The sequence below is a fragment of the Heptranchias perlo genome, chromosome 2 (genome assembly GCF_035084215.1).
Source record: "Heptranchias perlo isolate sHepPer1 chromosome 2, sHepPer1.hap1, whole genome shotgun sequence".
Lineage (NCBI taxonomy): Eukaryota > Metazoa > Chordata > Chondrichthyes > Hexanchiformes > Hexanchidae > Heptranchias > Heptranchias perlo.
This window is the reverse complement of record NC_090326.1, coordinates 95,770,444-95,789,859: the sequence shown is the minus strand read 5'-3', so window position 1 is coordinate 95,789,859 and position 19,416 is coordinate 95,770,444. Positions and strand designations below refer to the sequence as shown.

The following is a 19,416-nucleotide window of genomic DNA, read 5'->3' as shown; positions in this document are numbered from 1 at the left end:
TGAAGCAACGGCGATATATTTCCAAGTCGAGATGGTGTGTGACTTGGAGGGGAACGTGCAGGTGGTGTTGTTCACACGTGCCTGCTACCCTTGTCCTTCTAGGTGGTAGAGGCCGTGCGCTTGGGGAGGTGCTGCTGAAGAAGCCTTGACGAGTTGCTGCAGTGCGTCCTGTAGATGATACACACTGCAGCCACAGTGCGCCACTGGTGAAGGGAGTGAATGTTTAGGATGGTGGATGGGGTGCCATTCAAGCGGGCTGCTTTGTCCTGGATGGTGTTGAGCTTCTTGAGTGGTGTTGGAGCTGCACTCATCCAGGCAAGTGGAGAGTATTGCATCATCTCTTTCTGTACCTCAAATGGCTCTAATTCACCCACTCTATTTCACCCTTCTTCTTGTTCCTTTGTTTCTTTCTCAATCTTTAAATCTCATTGATTAAGGAGATACACAGTTGGTCCTTCCATTCACTGAGGTCCCAGATGCCCCATTGCTCTCACCATGCCGTTATTAGCTCGCACTTCCAATAAGTTATGGTGCAAAAGTTTTTTTGAGTTGAAGTGTGCAGAAAAAGTTCGAACTGACAGGACACATCGTTTAAGCAAGATCCGGACCATTATTTTGAAATTTGCACCAACTTTTAATACTTACTATCACTCTTAACACTAAATACGTCTTCCTTCAATTTAATAATGCCTTCTTCACAATCCTTAGAAGTAGATTCTGTCCTGATAAATATTCTCCATATCCGTATCAAGCAATCTTGTGAACAGCTTGCTAATAAAAGGTTTCCATCTATTAGAGTACAAAGCAAAAATGGTGCATCATTACTAATGAAATTTTCAAAAGCTCTAAAAGAACATAAAAATGTCAAGTTACTCCATAAGAACATGACATATTCAGTAGTTTGAATTAAGCAATTTAAATAATACAGCCCAGAAGGCATTTCTAGCTCAAAAAATCAAATTAATGGACACTTCGAATTAAGCAACTTAAGAGCAAACTGCGTGCCAGTAAATGACAACTTAAGGACATGTCACCATGTTGATCAACCACTGAAATTACTTACCACGTGCAGCCCATTCAACTCCTCTAATCCAGTCTTCATGTCCCATAAGTGACTGAATTTTCTGAAACTGCAACAAAATTCGTTTTCATTATACCACTAATCAATCATCCCAGTATTTTCAAATATTTAAGACATTACATAATATTACATAGAATTTACAGCATAGAAACAGGCCATTCAGCCTAACTGGTCGACGCTGGTGTTTTTAAGCTCCATGAACCTCCTCCCACCCAACTTCATCTAACCCTATCAGCATATCCTTCTATTCCTTTCTCCCTCATTATCAGTAAATAGATGACAACTAGTCTTAAGGTGCAGCATAACATTACACCATACATGGGCATCGTCTTATGACCTTTTCCCTTTCCTTCGATAGGCAAAGTTTTATAATGGATCAGAATTTGCTGTCAAAACAACGGTGAGGCTAATGGAGTCGCCGTCATTTATGCACAATTGCTGCAGCAACTTCAGGCGAAGGGCAGATGCGCGGTTAAAACGCCAAAATATAAAAGTTGCTGTCCAAGATGCATCCCGCTGTCTGCCTCGCCACTGAACGGCATAAAGTTACTGCACTTGCTCAGCAGATACGAACTAAACTCACCACAGAAAGTAAAGTCTTGTCCATTTCAGTCTAAGTATTCTTTTAACGACTTGGCAAGTGTTAATTACTGCCAATCAACCTCCCTAGAACTGAAAATTATTACAAGTGTGGAGTCCAATTCAGTCACATTTTAATTGTTGTTGTAGATTTTTAAAATGTTAAATCTAACATCTAAAAATTTTTTAAAACTTTTCCTTTGTCTCTCTTTTAATCTAATCTTTCTTTCCCTCTTTTTATTTCTCTTTCTGTACCTGATTGGACATGGAATTCATCCATAGAAATAGAAAATAGCAGGAGTAGGCCATTCAGCCCTTCGAGCCTGCTCCGCCATTCAATAGGATCATGGCTGATCCTCTATCTCAATACCATATCCCCGTTCGCTCCCCATACCCCTTGATGCCTTTTGTGTCTAGAAATCTATTTATCTCTCTCTTAAATGTATTCAGTGACTTGGTCTCCACAGCCTTCTGTGGTAGAGAATTCCACAGGTTCACCACCCTCTGAGTGAAGAAATTTCTCCTCATCTCAGTCCTAAATGTCTACCCCGTATCCTGGGACTATGACCCTTCGTTCTGGACCCCTCAGCCAGGGGAAACGTCCTCCCTGCATCCAGTCTGTCCAGCCCTGCCAGAATTTTATATGTTTCAATGAGATCCCCTCTCATTCTTCTAAACTCAAGTGAACACAAGCCTACTCGACCCAATCTCTCCTCATACAACAGTCCTGCCATCTCAGGAATCAGTCTGTTGAACCTTCGCTGCACTCCCTCCACAGCAAGTATATCCTTTCTTAGGTAAGGAGACCAAAACTGCACACAATACTCCAGGTGTGGTCTCACCAAGGCCCTGTATAACTGCAGTAAGACATTATTGCTCCTGTACTCAAATCCTCTTGCAATGAAGGCCAACATACCATTTGCCTTCCTAACTACTTGTTGCACCTGCATGTTTGCTTTCGGTGACTTGTGTACAAGGACACCCAGGTCCCTTTGTACATCAACATTTCCCAATCCATCACTATTTAAATAATACTCTGCCTTTCTGTTTTTCCTTCCGAAGTGGATAACTTCACATTTATCCACATTATACTGCATCTGCCATGTATTTGCCCACTCACTCAACTTGTCTAAATCGCCTTGAATCGTCCTCACAACTCATGATCCCATCAAATTTTTTGTTGTCATCAAAACTGGAAATATTACATTTGGTTCCCTCATCCAAATCATTGATATACATTGTGAATAGCTGGGGCCCAAGCACTGATCCCTGTGGTACCCCACCAGTCACCGCCTGCCACCCCGAAAAGGACCCATTTATTCCTACTCTCTATTTCCTGCCTGTTAGCCAATTTTCAATCCATGCCAGTATATTACCACAAATCCCATGTGCTTTAATTTTGCACAACAACCTCTTATGTGGACTTTTTCAGAAGGCCTTTGATAATCCAAATACACCACATCCACAGGTTTGCCCTCATCTATTATACCAGTTACATCCTCAAAAAACTCCAGTAGGTTTGTCAAACACGATTTCCCTTTCATAAATCCATGTTGACTTTGTCTAATCCCATTGATATTTTCTAAGTGTCCTGTTTTCACATCCTTTATAACAGACTCCAGCATTTTCCCTCCTATTGATGTTAGGCTAACCGGTCTGTTGTTCCCTATTTTCTCTCTCCCTCCTTTTTTAAATAGTGAGGTTACATTTGCCACCCTCCAATCTGCAGGACCTGTTCCATAACCTATAGAATTTTGGAAGATGACAACCAATGCATCCACTATTTCCATGGCTACCTCTTTTAGTACTCTGAGATGCACATTATCAGGCCCTGGGGATTTATCAGCTTTCGGTCCCATTAATTTCTCCAGCACTATTTTTTTTTACGAATACTAATTTCCTTTAATTCCTCCTTCCCACTAGACTATCTGGGAAGTTATTTGTGTCCTCTTCTGTGAAAGACAGAACCAAAGTATTTGTTTAATTGATCTGCCATTTCCTTGTTCCCCAATATAAAAAAATCCACTCTAATTTACACTGCCTTCTCAGTCATTGCGCTGTTAATTTCACAATCCTTCAATCTGATTGGTTAAGGAGATACACAGTTGCTTGCCCTGTTTCCCTCGCTGCGAAGTTATCAGCTCACACTTTCAGCAACTTGCCATGCAAAAAATTAGAAAACCTAAACGTGCAAGGGCAAGTCCACAGCAAATTATGGTCCTCTATGTTCTAATCATAAAGAAATAAATCTGTATACAGAATTAAAACTGAAGAACGCCTTTGACAGTATCTGTTATACTGAATAAAATACATTTTATTTCTATTTTGGCACCCAGTTTCAACATTAAGCCATCCAAGTCAGGTACAGCACAGGTTATGTGAGGCTAAAGCTCCCATTACACTGCTCAATAATATACCTTAAAACCAGCCGACTGTGACATTTCCATTTCTCCAGCCAACCATCCTTAATGATCTCTCAGTGAGATGGCCATTAATGTCAAATTGAGACAAATTATGGGCAGTTTTGCGCTGAATACCAGTACCCTCTAGTACGCGAGTTGAGAGCACTGAAAAACTTTGTCGGGAGGATTCCAATCCTGGGCTTGAAATATGAAAAGTCTGGAAACTCAATATCCTCAAGATGGTGGAGAGACATTGTTAAAAATGTCCTAGGGAGACAGGAACACTCATTTCACAAGTATCAGGCAGTTCCAGTCCATATAAAGTGACCAATTCAGGTAAATCACCAGACCCTGAATCTGAAGCAGACCTAAATGTGCTCAAGATGCAAGAGGGAAGAGATAGGAACTGTGGACACTCTCCAATGCAACACTTTGGGAAAGGAACAGATAAGAGATTATTTCAAAAGTACTAAAACTCTAATAATAGAGTAAAAAGAGCTCTTTTTAGTTAAAATATACTCCATTCCAAATGCTATATAACAAATGCACCATAAGCTCTCAAAAACACTAAAGTTGCAGTGTGAGCCACTTAAGAGTAACAGACAGAATCTTTGGTATCTAAATGGCTAGAGCACTAATTCTTCATTTACAAGTGACAAATCAATTAAAAAGGCAAATGTCCTCGTTTAAAATAAAAGCAATGACATTTACTATTAATTGAACGAAGTCCATAAACACACAAATTACTCAAGTTATGACAACTTACTTGTTCACCTTCTTGGACAAACAAATAAACGTTGCTGTCATCACCACCACAAGCCAGAATCACAGCTAGAATCAGACAAGTTAACAGCGAGATGAACAGAATTATACAGTGCAAGACAAAATGCAGTATTATCTTTTGGGGGCTTTAATAATAACAACAAAAGAAAGCCACTAAGCATAATTAATATAAACTTTTAACTGACCACATAACCAGTTATCTTTACTGCTACTTTATATACAAAGCCAGATGAACCATCTATGCCTTTACATATACAAGTGCAAATTTTCCTTTTTTTTAAAAAAGGGTTAAAGGGAGGAATTACATACTTCAAAACATTTATGTGCTAAAACCAATGGACAACAACAACGTGATACGTATTTATGATCACAAGTCTTCCAACCGCCCATATTTCCTGGTAACATTACCCTGTGTAACGATTTTTTCACTAATATTTTTATATCAACATTTATACTGTTAAATTGCTATGTAAACATTTACAATGGGAATTCCCATGTTAACAACATCACCACTTAATAGTCATGCTGAAAACAAGCCTCTCGTCCATAGGTGACGATGTGCACGAGTCATTCAGGCCCACCCAACGTTTTGTTTTATTTCCTTTATACAAGAATTTGTCCATTTACCTGGACTACAACTGTTTCAGCTAAAAGTTGTTTAAATTTTTTTTTCCGCTACTGCGTTTTTCCTGGCCTCCCCCACTAACTGCAGGCCTCCTGCTCCTGTACCAAATCGGCTGCCTCACCACCGTTCAGCCGAGAACTGTTATCTCCTACATATCTAGCCTCACTCTCACTGCCCCACTCCATCATTGAGCCAGGGTCTGCTGCCCGATATTTCCCACTCAGGTGTGCCTGTTCTTTTGCCCATCACCCTCAGGCCTGCTGTCCTCTTCTTCAGTAAACTGTCACTTCAGTTTTCAAACTTCAAAGACTGCTTATAGTGTATTATAGGCATTTTACCAGTGACTATCACAGATGAGGCCTAGTAGCAATGCGGGATCATGAGAGGCAACAGGGAAGATGATGGGCAGCACACGTCACTCCACACACTTAGGCCCAATTCTGCACTCTTGTGACAGGTCCACAGGTAATTGACCAAAAAGGATTTTATATGCTACAGTCTGGGGGACAGCAGCAATTTTCCAATTTTTAATACCCCATTCTACTCTTTCCCTCTCCCTATGCATTTTTCCCCCAAAACAGTACCCTACTTATTTCTCCAACTTTGCCTTTAGTTTTTAAATCAGCAAATTCTTTTTTCACATGCATCAAATTTTTAAATACCCAATTAATCTCTATTTTTTACCTCTCATTTTTTCCCACCACGCATATCTAATTTTTAGCAGTCCTATTTTGTTCACCTTCCCCACTCTACTTTTAAATAACTTAATTCTCCTCTATTTTCCCATCCTCTTTTTTTTTAAAGCCCCATTTAACTGCATTTTTTCTTTGCCTGGTCTTCTTAAAAATCCTGTTGCACTTAGTTAAAATCTTAATGTTTTTAAAAGCTGTATTATGCTTAGTAAAATTAACTATTCACAGAAAACCCATATCCCTTTAAAATATATCCTCCAATTCACCATAAGCAATGTCACGGGAGATCTACTAGCAATCCATGGAATATCTACTAAAATTCCGATTTCTCATCACTTACCATCACTGCCTGGCAATCGAGCTAACGCAACATCCATCATGAAACCATTTCCGAATGACAGGGTTTGCACACATTCACCTAGTAATAAACAAATTATGCAATTTAGTTTTGCATTTTGTGAATTGAAATACTTGTTCAAAAGATGAGGAACACAAAATAACATGCTATAGAATCATGTAAAAGGCGGTCACCATGTCCAAATTGAATGAATAGTGCAAGTCAAACATTGAAAATTTGCTGTAACGCACTACTAATTCTCTAAACATTCCATCATACTACTTCCCTATGCCAGAACCACTATCCTGCTATTAAACATATTTTTAAAAAATAAATTCACAAATATCACAACTAATTCAATATTCTGAATCATTCATTTCTAGGCACGTGCCTAATTGTATACATCAAGGTAAGGGTTAATAGGCAAGTATGTCTCACTTCTGGGAACTCAGTAGAGGTAGAATAAAATGGAAGTGCTGCAACACAGCACACTACATGGTTCCCTAGAGTAGTCAGTGCTAAAAAAACACCTTTATATATTATCACTATACCTCAAGAAAGTACATTATTTTTGCACTGACCATTTTCTGCCTCCCATGTTCCTCTAACAGTTTCAACTTTGGAAGGTGGTTGAAACCAGGTTTCAAAATTTGGACTTTTGTAAAATTTGAGATTTAGATTTCAGACAAAATGCTATTAGTAATGGAACCAAAAGTCCCTTGCAAAATTACCACATTGAGTATTCATCTCAGTTACGCGGCTGAGCTGCTTAACAGAAATCACAGAAGGAATGGAAGAAAAGTAACTTATTTTTTAAAACTTAAAATAAAAATTTATTCCAAGTTGCTATGACAAACCATTTTGTTAGAGTTTAGAAAGGCAGTGGCTTGGGAAAAGGCCTCCAGCCTGCCCTCTTGACTGTGGAGAATTTGGTACCATGAAGAGGTATCTTCAGTGAATATAGCAAGAGCTTTAAAAGAAATATTAACTGAACACACTTGAACATTTGAGTAAGCAGAGATGGAGACCAACTGGGAACTTTTTATTCATGAAGAGTTATTGGCTGTACAGATAGGATAACAGGGCCAGCCTACTGCTAACTGAATCAATTAGAATGCGATTAGGCTGAAGGTCAAATAGCAGAAAACGATTGAGGAATTCAATTTTGATAAAGAGGATTCCAAAACAGTCCAACCCAGCATTATTCCAAAGGAACTTGATCCATAGCAACAGCAATGACATTACTGCAACCAGATTTTCATTCATCTCAGGTTCTGAGGCTATAATTAACAATACTGCTGGCCATGGTTTCTCTGAGGTTGTACTCAAATTTCAAATGCCAAGCATTCTGAAGATAACGAAGGTCAAGATCCATCCTAATTTTTTTTCAGATTTTAAACAAGGAATACAAATTTGATGAAGGCACAGATTTTTTTTTAAAAACTTAATTTCCATCATTTTTTTGTGGTCAAAGTAAGGGATAATACTAGAAATGGAACATTTGTCATTTCAATGCTCTCAGTGCACAGTACAGCTCCCTCTACTCTGTTCCAACCAAGTGCCTCATTCCCAACAATGGAAGAACATCTCCCACTACACAAGCATCACATTTTTCTATTTCTCCTCGCTTAGTGAAACTTCCAATTAGTGCCTAATTAGAGACAACTGTGTTGTGGGTCCATTGCCATTGGGAATTGGATTGACACTGCCCAAACTTATGTCCCTTTTAATTTTGATAAACAATACAAGGGAAGGCAAGTGTCCAAGGAGTGTGGGAATCAGAGCACGCGTGGACTTTACTTTGTACAGTGAATTCTACAGTATGGTCTCCTAAAAATCAATTATGGTCAGTTTGAGTTGCTTACAGTGGAAAATAACAGTCAAATGTTATGCCCTGTCCACAAAAAGCAGGACAAATCCAATCCGGCCAATTACCGCTCCATCAGACTACTCTCAATCATCAGCAAAGTAATGGAAGGTGAAGTCAATAGTGCTATCAAGCGGCACTAACTCACCAATAACCTGCTCACCGATGCTCAGTTTGGGATCCGCCAGAACCACTCAGCTCCAGACCTTATGACAGTCGTAGTCCAAATATTGACAAGAGAGCTGAATTCCAGAGGTGAGGCGAGAGTGACTGCCCTTGACATCAAGGCAGCATTTGACCGAGTGTGGCACCAAGGAGCCCTAGTAAAATTGAAGTCAATGGGAATCGGGGGGAAAACTCTCCAGTGGCTGGAGTCATACCTAGCACAAAGGAAGATGGTAGTGGGAGTTGGAGGCCAATCATTTCAGCCCCAGTACATTACTGCAGGAGCTCCTCAGGGCAGTGTCCCAGGCCCAACCATCTTCAGCTGCTTCTTAATGACCTTCCTTCCATCATAAGGTCAGAAATGGGGATGTTCGCTGATGATTGCAGTGTTCAGTTCCATTTACAACCCCTCAGATAATGAAGCAGTCCATGCCCGCATGCAGCAAGACCTGGACAACATCCAGGCTTGGGCTCATAAGTGGCAAGTAACATGCGTGCCAGACAAGTGCCAGGCAATGATCATCTCCAACAAGAGAGAATCTAACCACCTCCCCTTGACATTCATCAGCATTACCATCGCCAAATCCCCCACCATCAACATCCTGGGGGTCACCATTGACCAGAAACTTAACTGGACCAGCCACACAAATACTGTGGCTACAAGAGCAGGTCAAAGGCTGGGTATTCTGCGGCGAGTGACTCACCTCCTGACTCCCCAAAGCCTTTCCACCATCTACAAGGCACAAGTCAGGAGTGTGATGGAATACTCTCCACTTGCCTGGATGAGTGCAGCTCCAACAACACTCAAAAAGCTCGACACCATCCAGGACAAAACAGCACACTTGATTGGCATCCCATCCACCACCCTAAACATTCACTCCCTTCACCACCAGCGCACTGTGGCTGCAGTGTGTACCATCCACAGAATGCACTGCAGCAACTTGCCAAGGCTTCGACAGCACCTCCCAAACCCATGACCTCTACCACCTAGAAGGACAAGGGCAGCAGGCACATGGGAACACCACCACCTGCACATTCCCCTCCAAGTCACACACCATCCCGACTTGGAAATATATTGCCGTTCCTTCATCGTCGCTGGGTCAAAACCCTGGAACTCCTTACCTAACAGCACTGTGGGAGAACCTTCACCACACGGACTGCAGCTGTTCAAGGCGGCGGCTCACCACCACCTTCTCAAGGGCAATTAAGGATGGGCAATAAATGCTGGCCTTGCCAGCAATGCCCACATCCCATGAACGAATAAAAAAAAATTTGGGGCATATCAGACTGTGGTTTGCCAGCTTAAATCAGGCAGTACTGTACAACAAGTAAGACAATTACACAGTAACACTGAGACAGCTTGTTGAATAATATTTTGAGAGTAAGACAGAGGCAAGTGCACCAGATGATACAATAGACAGTGAGTGAGCAGAGACAGATGGTGGTGGCAGAGAAGAATCAGGACCTGTTGTACAGAAAGTGAGCTCTCATCCATTCAATTGGTGAGGACACTAATGTGAGTCTCAGGAATCCCTTATTTAAAAGGATGATTTTTGACTATCAAAAATCGCTGTCATTAGAGACCATGCAAAGCAATGTTCAACAGGTGATGGCCAGCGTGGAATAGTTACCACCCACATCAACACAGCATTGATGCTAATCGAAACACTGCAATCAGCCTTGGAAGATGTGGCAACTCCAAGGAATGCAGTACATTCCCCCCATTGTAGAGGTACCAATGCCAGTTGTTGCATCCCTCGTGGATGTTCAAACTGCTGGCAAAGAGGCCCTGCATTCCAACATGCAAAGGTGCTCCTCTACACCTTGGACAGGCTTGGGAATCAGATGATGCGAGCCATTGATAGAGGTTTCAGCAATCTCGGTGCTGTCATCCGATCTGCCGGCTGGGTATAGTCAGACAGTGCTCCGTAGGAGGGGCATGCATGAAATTGGAACAAGCAATGGTGCTGTCTCTGAAGGTAACAGCACATCTGGACCCTCCAGCCATCCTTACTCAATGACGGTAAATGTGCCAACAAGCAAGCAGAGCCAGACCACAGTCGAGGGCCTCATCAATCCCAATTGTATCTTTCGCAGTTCGGGAGGAAGTAAAGGCAATGTAGGTGAATGCATCTTTGTGGAGGGCATGGTGAAGTTATTAAAAGGACAGTTCATGCTGCAGGTGGATGAGATATTAGGTGAAGATCAGCTCAATGACAGCCTGTTGAACGGTTCTATCAGCTGCATCTTCAGTCTCCTCCAACTCTACTGATCATCACTTTTTCATCCAGATGCTCCATTTTGGTGCCTCAATGGATGGCAAAACTGTTTAGCATGCAGCAGACTACAATGATGCAAAAGACTTTGGCACTTTTGTCAGATTCCCCTGTCCAGGCATCTGAACTTCTGCTTTAACATACCTATGCTGCATTTGATGATGAGTCTGATAGTTGCATGTACATGCAACTATCTGTCCTCAACAGATTAGGTAGTTACCAGCACAGCATTGGTTTCCTAGAAATAAACAGTGTCAGCTGTGGCTCAGTTGGTAGCACTCTCAGCTCTGACTCAGAAGGTACGGAGTTCAAGTCCCACTCCAGTCTTGAGCACGAAATGTGCTGCACTCTCGAGAGGTGCCGTCTTTCAGATTCTATGTTCAACCGAGGCCCCGTCTGCCCTCCCAGGTGGATGTTAAAGATCCCATTGCACTATTTCGAAAAGAGCGACGGAGTTCTCCCCGGTGTCCTGGCCAATATTTATCCCTCAACCATCAATCACTAAAAGCAGATTATCTGGTCATTATCACGTTGCTGTTTGTGGGAGCAAATTGGCAGCCGTATTTCCTACTTTACAACAGCAACTACACTTCAAAATTACTTCATTGTCTGTAAAGCTCTTTGGGACGTTCTGAGGAAAAGGCCCGGTATAAATGCATGCCCTTTTTTTTATATTGCGTCAAATAAACTTTGAGCTAAATAATGAGGACACTGTGGATTATCTTAAAGTGAAGGCATAATAACTGTTGCTTGGGATGTGGCATTCACCCACATGATTCTATACAAGTGATCACAGACAAACTGCAAACTTAAGGAGTGAAAGCCCTGGCGGTTACAAGTGCACAGGTTGTTGAGTGTAGAATCATTCGGTGCCACATGGGTGCAATCGGTGACACCCTTGGACGTTAGAGAATACTGTGATTTTAAACAAAAATTAGTGCCCTTGCATGACATTCCTGGTCATCCATGGGGAAACTAATGAAGTTGTCAACTATGGCATCAGTCACTTAATTGAAACATCTGTGCACTGCAGAAAAAATGATGTAACCTGCAGCTGTCTGGAATGAGCCGTAGGCATAAAAGTACAGCCATTGGTAGTCCCCTGCCTTCAAGGAGTTTCGGTGCAATTAAGATTGTAGCATGTAGCATAACACTGTCTCTCAGCCTGCCTGGTGAATCTTAGGGCAGACAAGCCCAGGTAAGTCCGCCTTTGCCTGTATATGTGATTGGGAGGGCAATGACATATATGCACAGTACTCCTTTGGTTCAATCTAACATACTGACAACATCATCATCATCATCTTTGAAATAGTGTAAATGCAAATGGATTCCCATATCGAGACCCATTGTCCCAATTTGCAGGTGTCAAACCAAAAATGGGTGGTCCAGAACCCACTGCCATAAACTCTCCAGCCACTGATCTGGGCAAACATCATCAAAAAATGAAGTGACCTCCAAAGACAAAAATCAAAACCATACATTAAACTTCCAGACCGTCACTTTAAGTAACATTGTATTCAAAAGCTTACCTTAGCCACAGGTTGGGAAAGTGGTTAAAAAAATGCATACAGGATCCTGGACTTTATAAATAAAAGGACACTGTGGATTGTCTTAAAGTGAAGGCATAATAACTGTTGCTTGGGGTGTGGCATTCACCCACATGAGTACAAAAGTATGGAGGTCATGATGAACCTTTATAAATCACTGGTTCAGCCACAACTGGAGTATTGTGTCCAGTTCTGGGCACTGCACTTTAGGAAAGATGTGAAGGCCTTAGAGAGGGTACAGAAGAGATTTACTAGAATGATTCCAGGGCTGAGGGACTTTAGTTCCGTGGATAGACTGGAGAAGCTGTGGTTGTTCTCCTTGGAACAGAGACGGTTGCGAGAAGATTTGATAGAGGTATTCAAAATCATGAAGGGTCTAGACGGAGTAGATAGAGAGAAACTGTTCCCATTGGCGGAAGGGTCAAGAACCAGAAGATATAGATTTAAGGTGATTGGCAAAAGAACCAAAGGTGACATGAGGAAAGACTTTTTTTTAAAACACAGCAAGTGGTTAGGATCTGGAATGCACTGTCTGGGATAAGTACTTGAAAGGAAAAAATTTGCAGGGCTATGAGGATAGGGCGGGGGAGTGGAATGAGCTGGATTGCTCTTGCATAGAGCCGGCAGGGACTCAATGGGCCGAATGGCCTCCTTCAGTGCTGTAACCTATGATTCTATACCCTGAATGCACAATTTAAATGGGCAAAATTAAGTAACAATGTACTGCTAGTGTAAAAGGCAGGAAATAGCATGGATGCCTATATGATATCATGATGTTATAATGAAAGACCTACCCATTCCTCCCTCACCTATTAACCTAACACGCACTCTGAGCATAACTAATCTCCATGTATTTTTGCTCCATTACACCCCAGGTTTATTCACTTATCCGGCTTAATGGAGCTGAAAAATCAAGGCTCACATCTTGCATCTTTCCCCATGCATGGGGCTGAATTTAAAAATGTATATATCTTGACAGCTATTTGCACCTGGCAAAAGGAACGAAAACAATAGTCACAGGGCATCAAACGTTGAAAATTATATAGTAATAGGAAAGTTAGTGGAATGAGGAATCTGCATTGCGTTCCCGTTTATATTTCACCCACCATCGTTTCACTACTTTCACTTGCTATTAATCCACACGGTGAAATTGATGCCTTACCCACAAAACCTTGTTTTGTCCAAATTTTGATCGACGAGTCTGCTGCTGCTGAAGCAATCAGCAATTTTGGATGTTCATCCAAGCCAACAGTTTCATAAATAGCAGTTACAGCACACACAGCTCCTGAATGACCTTCCAGCCGGGTGGATGCTGCAAACTGAATAGCACAAGTAAAGTAACTAACCATTCATAAAGAGCATATGTAAAAATTATTGTACTGTCTATTATGTAACATAAGGCTAATAAAAGTTGCAGAGGAAGCATGGGGCAAGACAGTTGAGGGATTTGTAGATAAGGATTTTAAATTTGATCAACTTGGGTACAGGGACCCAATATAGTCAGCGCAGAGGTGATGGGCAAAAAGGAGAGTGCAGGATAGAAGGCAGATGTTCTTGGTGATTTGGAGTTTATGAAGGTGAATGTCAGGAGGCTGGCGAGGAGGGCACTGGAAAAGTCACGTCTAGAAGTGACAAAGTTGAGGATAAGGGTTTCAGTAAAACTGGGGGTAAAGGCGGCGCAGAGGTAGGGAAGGCTACAAAGGTGGAAGCAAGATAGGAGTTGGAGTTTAAAGGTCAGCTCTGGGTTGAACAGAACACTGAGGACATATGCCACCTATTTCAGACTGAGCAAACAGCTGGGGTGGGGAGCAAAGAGGATGGAATTGACGGCAAGTGCGCATAGCAGGAGCCAAAAATTATGGCTTTAATCTTCCTGATGTTCAATTATAGAAATTGAGGTTGAGGGAAGCGGAGGAGAGGTAAAAGTGGGTGTCATCAGCTTACACGCGGAAGCTGGCCCCGTGTTTATGGATGATGTCACCAAGGGGCAGCATGTAGATGAGGAAAATGAGGGATTTTTGGGGAACTCAGGAGGTGATGATGCAGAAGCTGGAGAAGAAACCATTTGAGAGATGTGCTGGTTGCATGGGGACAGGTTGGTGTGGGCAACAGAAGAAATGCGGTCCAGTATCATAATCACCTCACTACTGTAGTATATTGCTCATTATGTGTTATTTACAGAGTAGAACTCTGCTTCAAAATTACTTTTCATATTAAGGCTGCAACATACCACTTCAGAAAAAAGGTTATTGAAGCACTTCAAACTTTGTTCCTAATTTCATGTACAAAATTTCTAATGATAAACTTGGCAATAGAAAGCCACTGATGATTGTAATAAAAGGGAAACACATTCTCCTAGGAAAATGTTATTTCCAAATCTGCTACTGGGAACTTAATAGAAAAGATGGCTGCTTTAGAATCTGAATAACTTACCTTGAAATTCTGCAACTCCCAAATGATCAAACAGTTATCAGACCCGCCAGACACAAGTTCCATCTCAGGACCTGGAACACAAATGGTTGACTTTAGTCCTCGATACAATGTTAAATTCTAAGCAGAATAAAACAACAGAACCAGATATACTCCCATTTCTGCAAATCAAATAAACAGTCGTATCAAGGGGTTCAGCAACAGTTTTTAGTATTGCTTCATGGACCAACTACTTTTATTCAAAAACATTATTACAGTATACAAGTTGCTTGAAAATTTCTTAGCTAAGCAAGGAGCAAGGATACTTCTGAAATGAAAGATTCAAAGAGAAAAGAAACTTATGCTGAACCCCAAGCATACACTCCTACAGTCTACTAGCCTTTACTCAAACAGGTTTCCAAACGATATGCTGATAAAGTGGGATTAAATAGAGAGGGAGGAGGCCCGTGTGGAGCATAAACACTAGCACAGACCAGTTGGGTCGAATGGCCTGTTTCTGTGCTATAAATGCTATGTAATTCTATGTAACTTTGGTATTAACTGGATTACACATAGAAACTGCATATGACTTTCTGGAATGGAGACCGAAAGGTCCATCGTGAATCAAACACTTTCAAACTAAATGGAGTCACAACCTTAGTCTAAAAATTTAGGTATCACATTAAATGCATTTAACCCTCTTAAATCATCATAAAGAGCCATGGTTTTCTCCTAAAGTTTAAGATGCAGCATGTGACCAATTAAAATGAAGCAATATGCATTGATTACATGCAAACTAGCCTTTTTTAAAAAAAAAACTTAGTGTCATTAGAATGCTTATTCCTAGCAGTTTCCTGAAATTTCATATCATGCTCCCCCCCCCCCACATAAATACTAAACATGAGCTGAGCTAGTCTAACTCCAAAATGACAGCCCTGGCAATGTTAGGGAGGAATCAGATTCAGGGAGTAAAAACAGAAATGATTACAACATCCAAGCAATATTTAAGTATCAAATGATTAAAATTTTGTGAATTAAATTATAGCATATAGGTTGCTTCAAATCATGAACTTTGTGATGTAAAAACCACAAGTCATGGCTTTTTGATTTATTTCCTTCTCCACAGAATGCTCACTTTGCCTCTTTAAAAAAAAGACCATCCTTCAGTACTTACCACAATCATCTCTATGAGCCCACTGCACACAGTTAACTCTTCCTTTGTGTCCGTTCAGAGTTTCAGTCACATTTCTTTCCTGTTGGACCAAAAATTTTTAAAATAAATAGCAAAGTTGTTGAGTGGTCTGTTAACGGCGCTAAGAGTTGCTACGGCAATTGTGCACGTGGTACACTGTTCTAATCTTGGTCATGCAACAGGTAGAGAGACCAAGCAAAGACGTAGGCACTCCCACCAGTCGGAGAGGAAAACTGGAGGACGCAGGATCAACCAGGTGAGCATAAGTTTGCCTTACTTAAATTTAAAACTTTGGTTTGTGACTCACCAATCTCTCTCAAAACTAATACCAATTCAACCATATTGTGGTCACTATTCGCACCATGTTCCCTTATAGTCAGATTATTAACTAATTCTGGTTTGTTACTCATCACTAAATATAGTATGGCCTGTTCCCTTATCGGTTCTAAAATGTGTTGTTCTAGAAAACTGTCCCGAATACATTCTAGAAATTCATTACCTATACTACTTGAGCTGTTCTGCTCCTTCCAATCTATGTGAAAATTAAAATCTCCCATTATAACCATATTGTATAAAGAGAGAGATCAAGGAAGCACGTAACAAAAACATCCACCCACCAAATCACTACTATCAACTCCTATCAGACTGCTTAATTGCTGTTCCTTAATTCTACCCAGTGTTTCCACTGCCCGATCACCCTTACTGAAATCCTTTCTTTCTACTGTGGTAATAATATCTTTTAAACAATATTTCCACTCCTCCTTTCCCAATTTCTTTAGTCTTTCTAAAGATCCTATAACCTGGGATATTTAGCTCCCAGTCATGTCCAGCTTGTAGCCAGGTCTCTGTAATCGCTACTAAATCATACCCTTTAAGTTGAATTTATGCTTCCAACTCACTTGTTTTATTTCTTATACTACATGCATTCATGTACAGAACTTGTTTTAGGTAACGTCCCCACCCTGCCCATATACCCTGATGGCGTTTTTCTCTCACTTTCTGACTTAATGTGTGGATTTTTCAGTCCCACACCCCTAACTAGTTTAAATCTTTCCCTACTGTCCTATTTACCCTTTCCGCAAGAACACGGATGCCTCGCTGGTTTAGGTGAAAGCCATCTTGTCTGTACAGCCTTCCCTGGCCCCAAAAGTGGTCCCAGTGTCCTAGGAATTTAAAACCCTCCCACTACATCTGTTTCTCTCAAATCAACATCAGTGTTGCAGCTGATGCTCTTTGTCCATTAACTCAGGGTTTCCACTCTTCAGCGCTATTCTTTCTTTATATCAATGGCCCCCTACACTATTCATCCAACTCTATTTGCACTTTTGCTGATAATTCAACTTTACATCCTTCAACTTCCTCCAGGTTTGGGGTTCTTTCATACGACAAAGGAGGTTAAGAGGAGAATAGAAGTGTTCGAAATTATTAGAGGCTTTGAAGAAGTCAATAGGGGAAAAACTATTTCTACTAATTGGTGAGTCAGTAGCTAAAGGGCATAAAATAATCATCAAAAAAATCCCCAGTGTTAGATTGTCACAAATCTTTCATTAATGTGTTTAATGCAAAATATAACAAACCAAGTAACAGTTATTGGGACCTTGCTATGCACAAATTGGCTGCAGAATTCCTCTACATTACAACAATGACTACGCTTCAAAGGTACTTCATTGGCTGTAAAGGACTTTGGGACATCCTGAAGCTGCACAATGTAAGTACTTCTTTCTTAGTAGAAAAAACTGCATTTGTTGGAATTTTAAAACAAACAAATTGCTGGAAATACACAACAATCCATCAACATCACTATAGATATAGAAAGACTTATATAAATCTTGCAATTTCTATTTTCCTTTTAAGTTACATATATGCATATATCTAAATATATTAGCAGGTTGCCAGTGATATTGCTTATGGTGAATCAGGGGATACAATAGGATGGTTAACCCATGGAAAGCACACAATATATTGTGTGAGCCACTGATTCATATTAACTGAGTAAGCCAAATTCTGTTATATCTCAGGTTGCCAACCCTCCAGGATTGTCCTGGAATCCAGGAATAAAGATTAATCTCCTGGATACAACTTCCAGCAACCCAGTAGAAAAATCATTGAGCCATTAAGAATTTTTTCCCCCCATTTTCTTTGAACACTTTCATTTATTAGTGATAAAAATATTAGAGATGGGGAAAAAAGGTTGTTTGACAGTCAAGAAGCATCCAATTGGGTAAAGGAGAATCTGTTCACTTTCCAATTGGTATGGACATGAAGCTGAGTTCGGATCGGTCAATGCCCTGTGGGTGGCGGAGAGGGCCCAGGTGCTGTGTGGCCGGGTCCTGCTCCGACTTCTTGTGTTCTTTAGATTTGTGGTTGGGATCAGATCAGCCATGATCTTATTGAATGGCGGAGCAGGCTCGAGGGGCCGATTGGCCTACTCCTGCTCCAATTTCTTATGTTCTTATGTTCTTATGAGAAGCAACGTGCCGTGAGGATGGTTGTGTCGGGCAATCAATGGCGGGAGTGTGGGGTCGGAGTAGGGAGAGTCATGTGGCAATACCTCCAGGAGGTCATCCAACCAGTTGTCAACCCTAGTTATATCCAATCAACAAAGTGTGACAGGGAGAATATTCCAGAAAGTGCACATTGTATGGATGTAGCACACATCCATCACACTTCAAAGTATCAAAAGTGCATTAAAAGGAACGACACTCATACATCATGTTATTTTCTAAACTCGACGCTCCAGCAGGCTCGGAGCCAGAGATTTACACCCTCTAATCCACAGAAACTGCCCTCGGGCAATTACACTCTGACTGACCCCAGTACTGGCCCATTCAGACCACGCCCCCATATCGGGGCCTGAAATTGGTCAGGTTAAAGGCGGCTCCAGATAACCATTTAAATATCATAAGCAAAATGATATCTCAGCAAGTCAGGCAGCATCTGTGGAGAATAAAAGAGTTAACGTTTCAGGTCGTTGACCCTTTGTTAGAATTGATGATGTCGTGAGCATGGGGCCCAGTCGAGCGCAGCCCCAAACAGGACCGGGCTCCTGGACATTCAACGGCGCCGCTGCTGACGGTCAAACGGCTCCGATTTCAATCTTTACCTCCGGTTCGTAAATCACAACCGAACGGCAGCTCCCGAACGCCACGCGCCCCCCTCTTCCCCACGACAGCGCGTGCGGGGTCCGGTTCGCACAACGCGCAACATGCGCCGTCTCCACGGGCGCCGCCATCTTCATTCCGTCTGTCACCTCTGACCCCCCCCGCCGCGGTCCAGGTCAAAGGGCGCGCTTCGGGCTTCGCCCAGCTCGCGGACACGTTCACGTTGTACGTGCGCGCGAGTGGACTGTGAGAAGCTGCGCCTGCGTGCTGGGAGTGTGAGGGATCCAAAACCAATTCATTGAACACAGCACGTGAGCGCCAGTGTGCAGAGACAGATTGGTGCATTGGATACAATCTTGT

At 41.6% G+C, this 19,416-nt stretch overlaps 1 protein-coding gene across 1 annotated transcript in view; it reads right to left on the bottom strand.

Annotated features, from left to right (window-relative positions):
- Positions 1–19,203, bottom strand: part of elp2 (elongator acetyltransferase complex subunit 2) — a 139,790-nt gene extending 120,587 nt beyond the window's left edge. Inside the window, exons 1-8 of the mRNA XM_068004524.1 lie at positions 19,059–19,203; positions 15,938–16,016; positions 14,788–14,858; positions 13,517–13,673; positions 6,503–6,580; positions 4,829–4,893; positions 1,064–1,130; positions 646–789 (exon numbers count right to left, since the gene is read on the bottom strand). Coding sequence (XP_067860625.1) covers positions 646–789; positions 1,064–1,130; positions 4,829–4,893; positions 6,503–6,580; positions 13,517–13,673; positions 14,788–14,858; positions 15,938–16,016; positions 19,059–19,193 — 796 coding nt within the window. The 5' untranslated portion in view covers positions 19,194–19,203. The remainder of the gene's footprint in view (positions 1–645; positions 790–1,063; positions 1,131–4,828; positions 4,894–6,502; positions 6,581–13,516; positions 13,674–14,787; positions 14,859–15,937; positions 16,017–19,058) is intronic.
- Between the last annotated feature and the right edge of the window lie 213 nt (positions 19,204–19,416).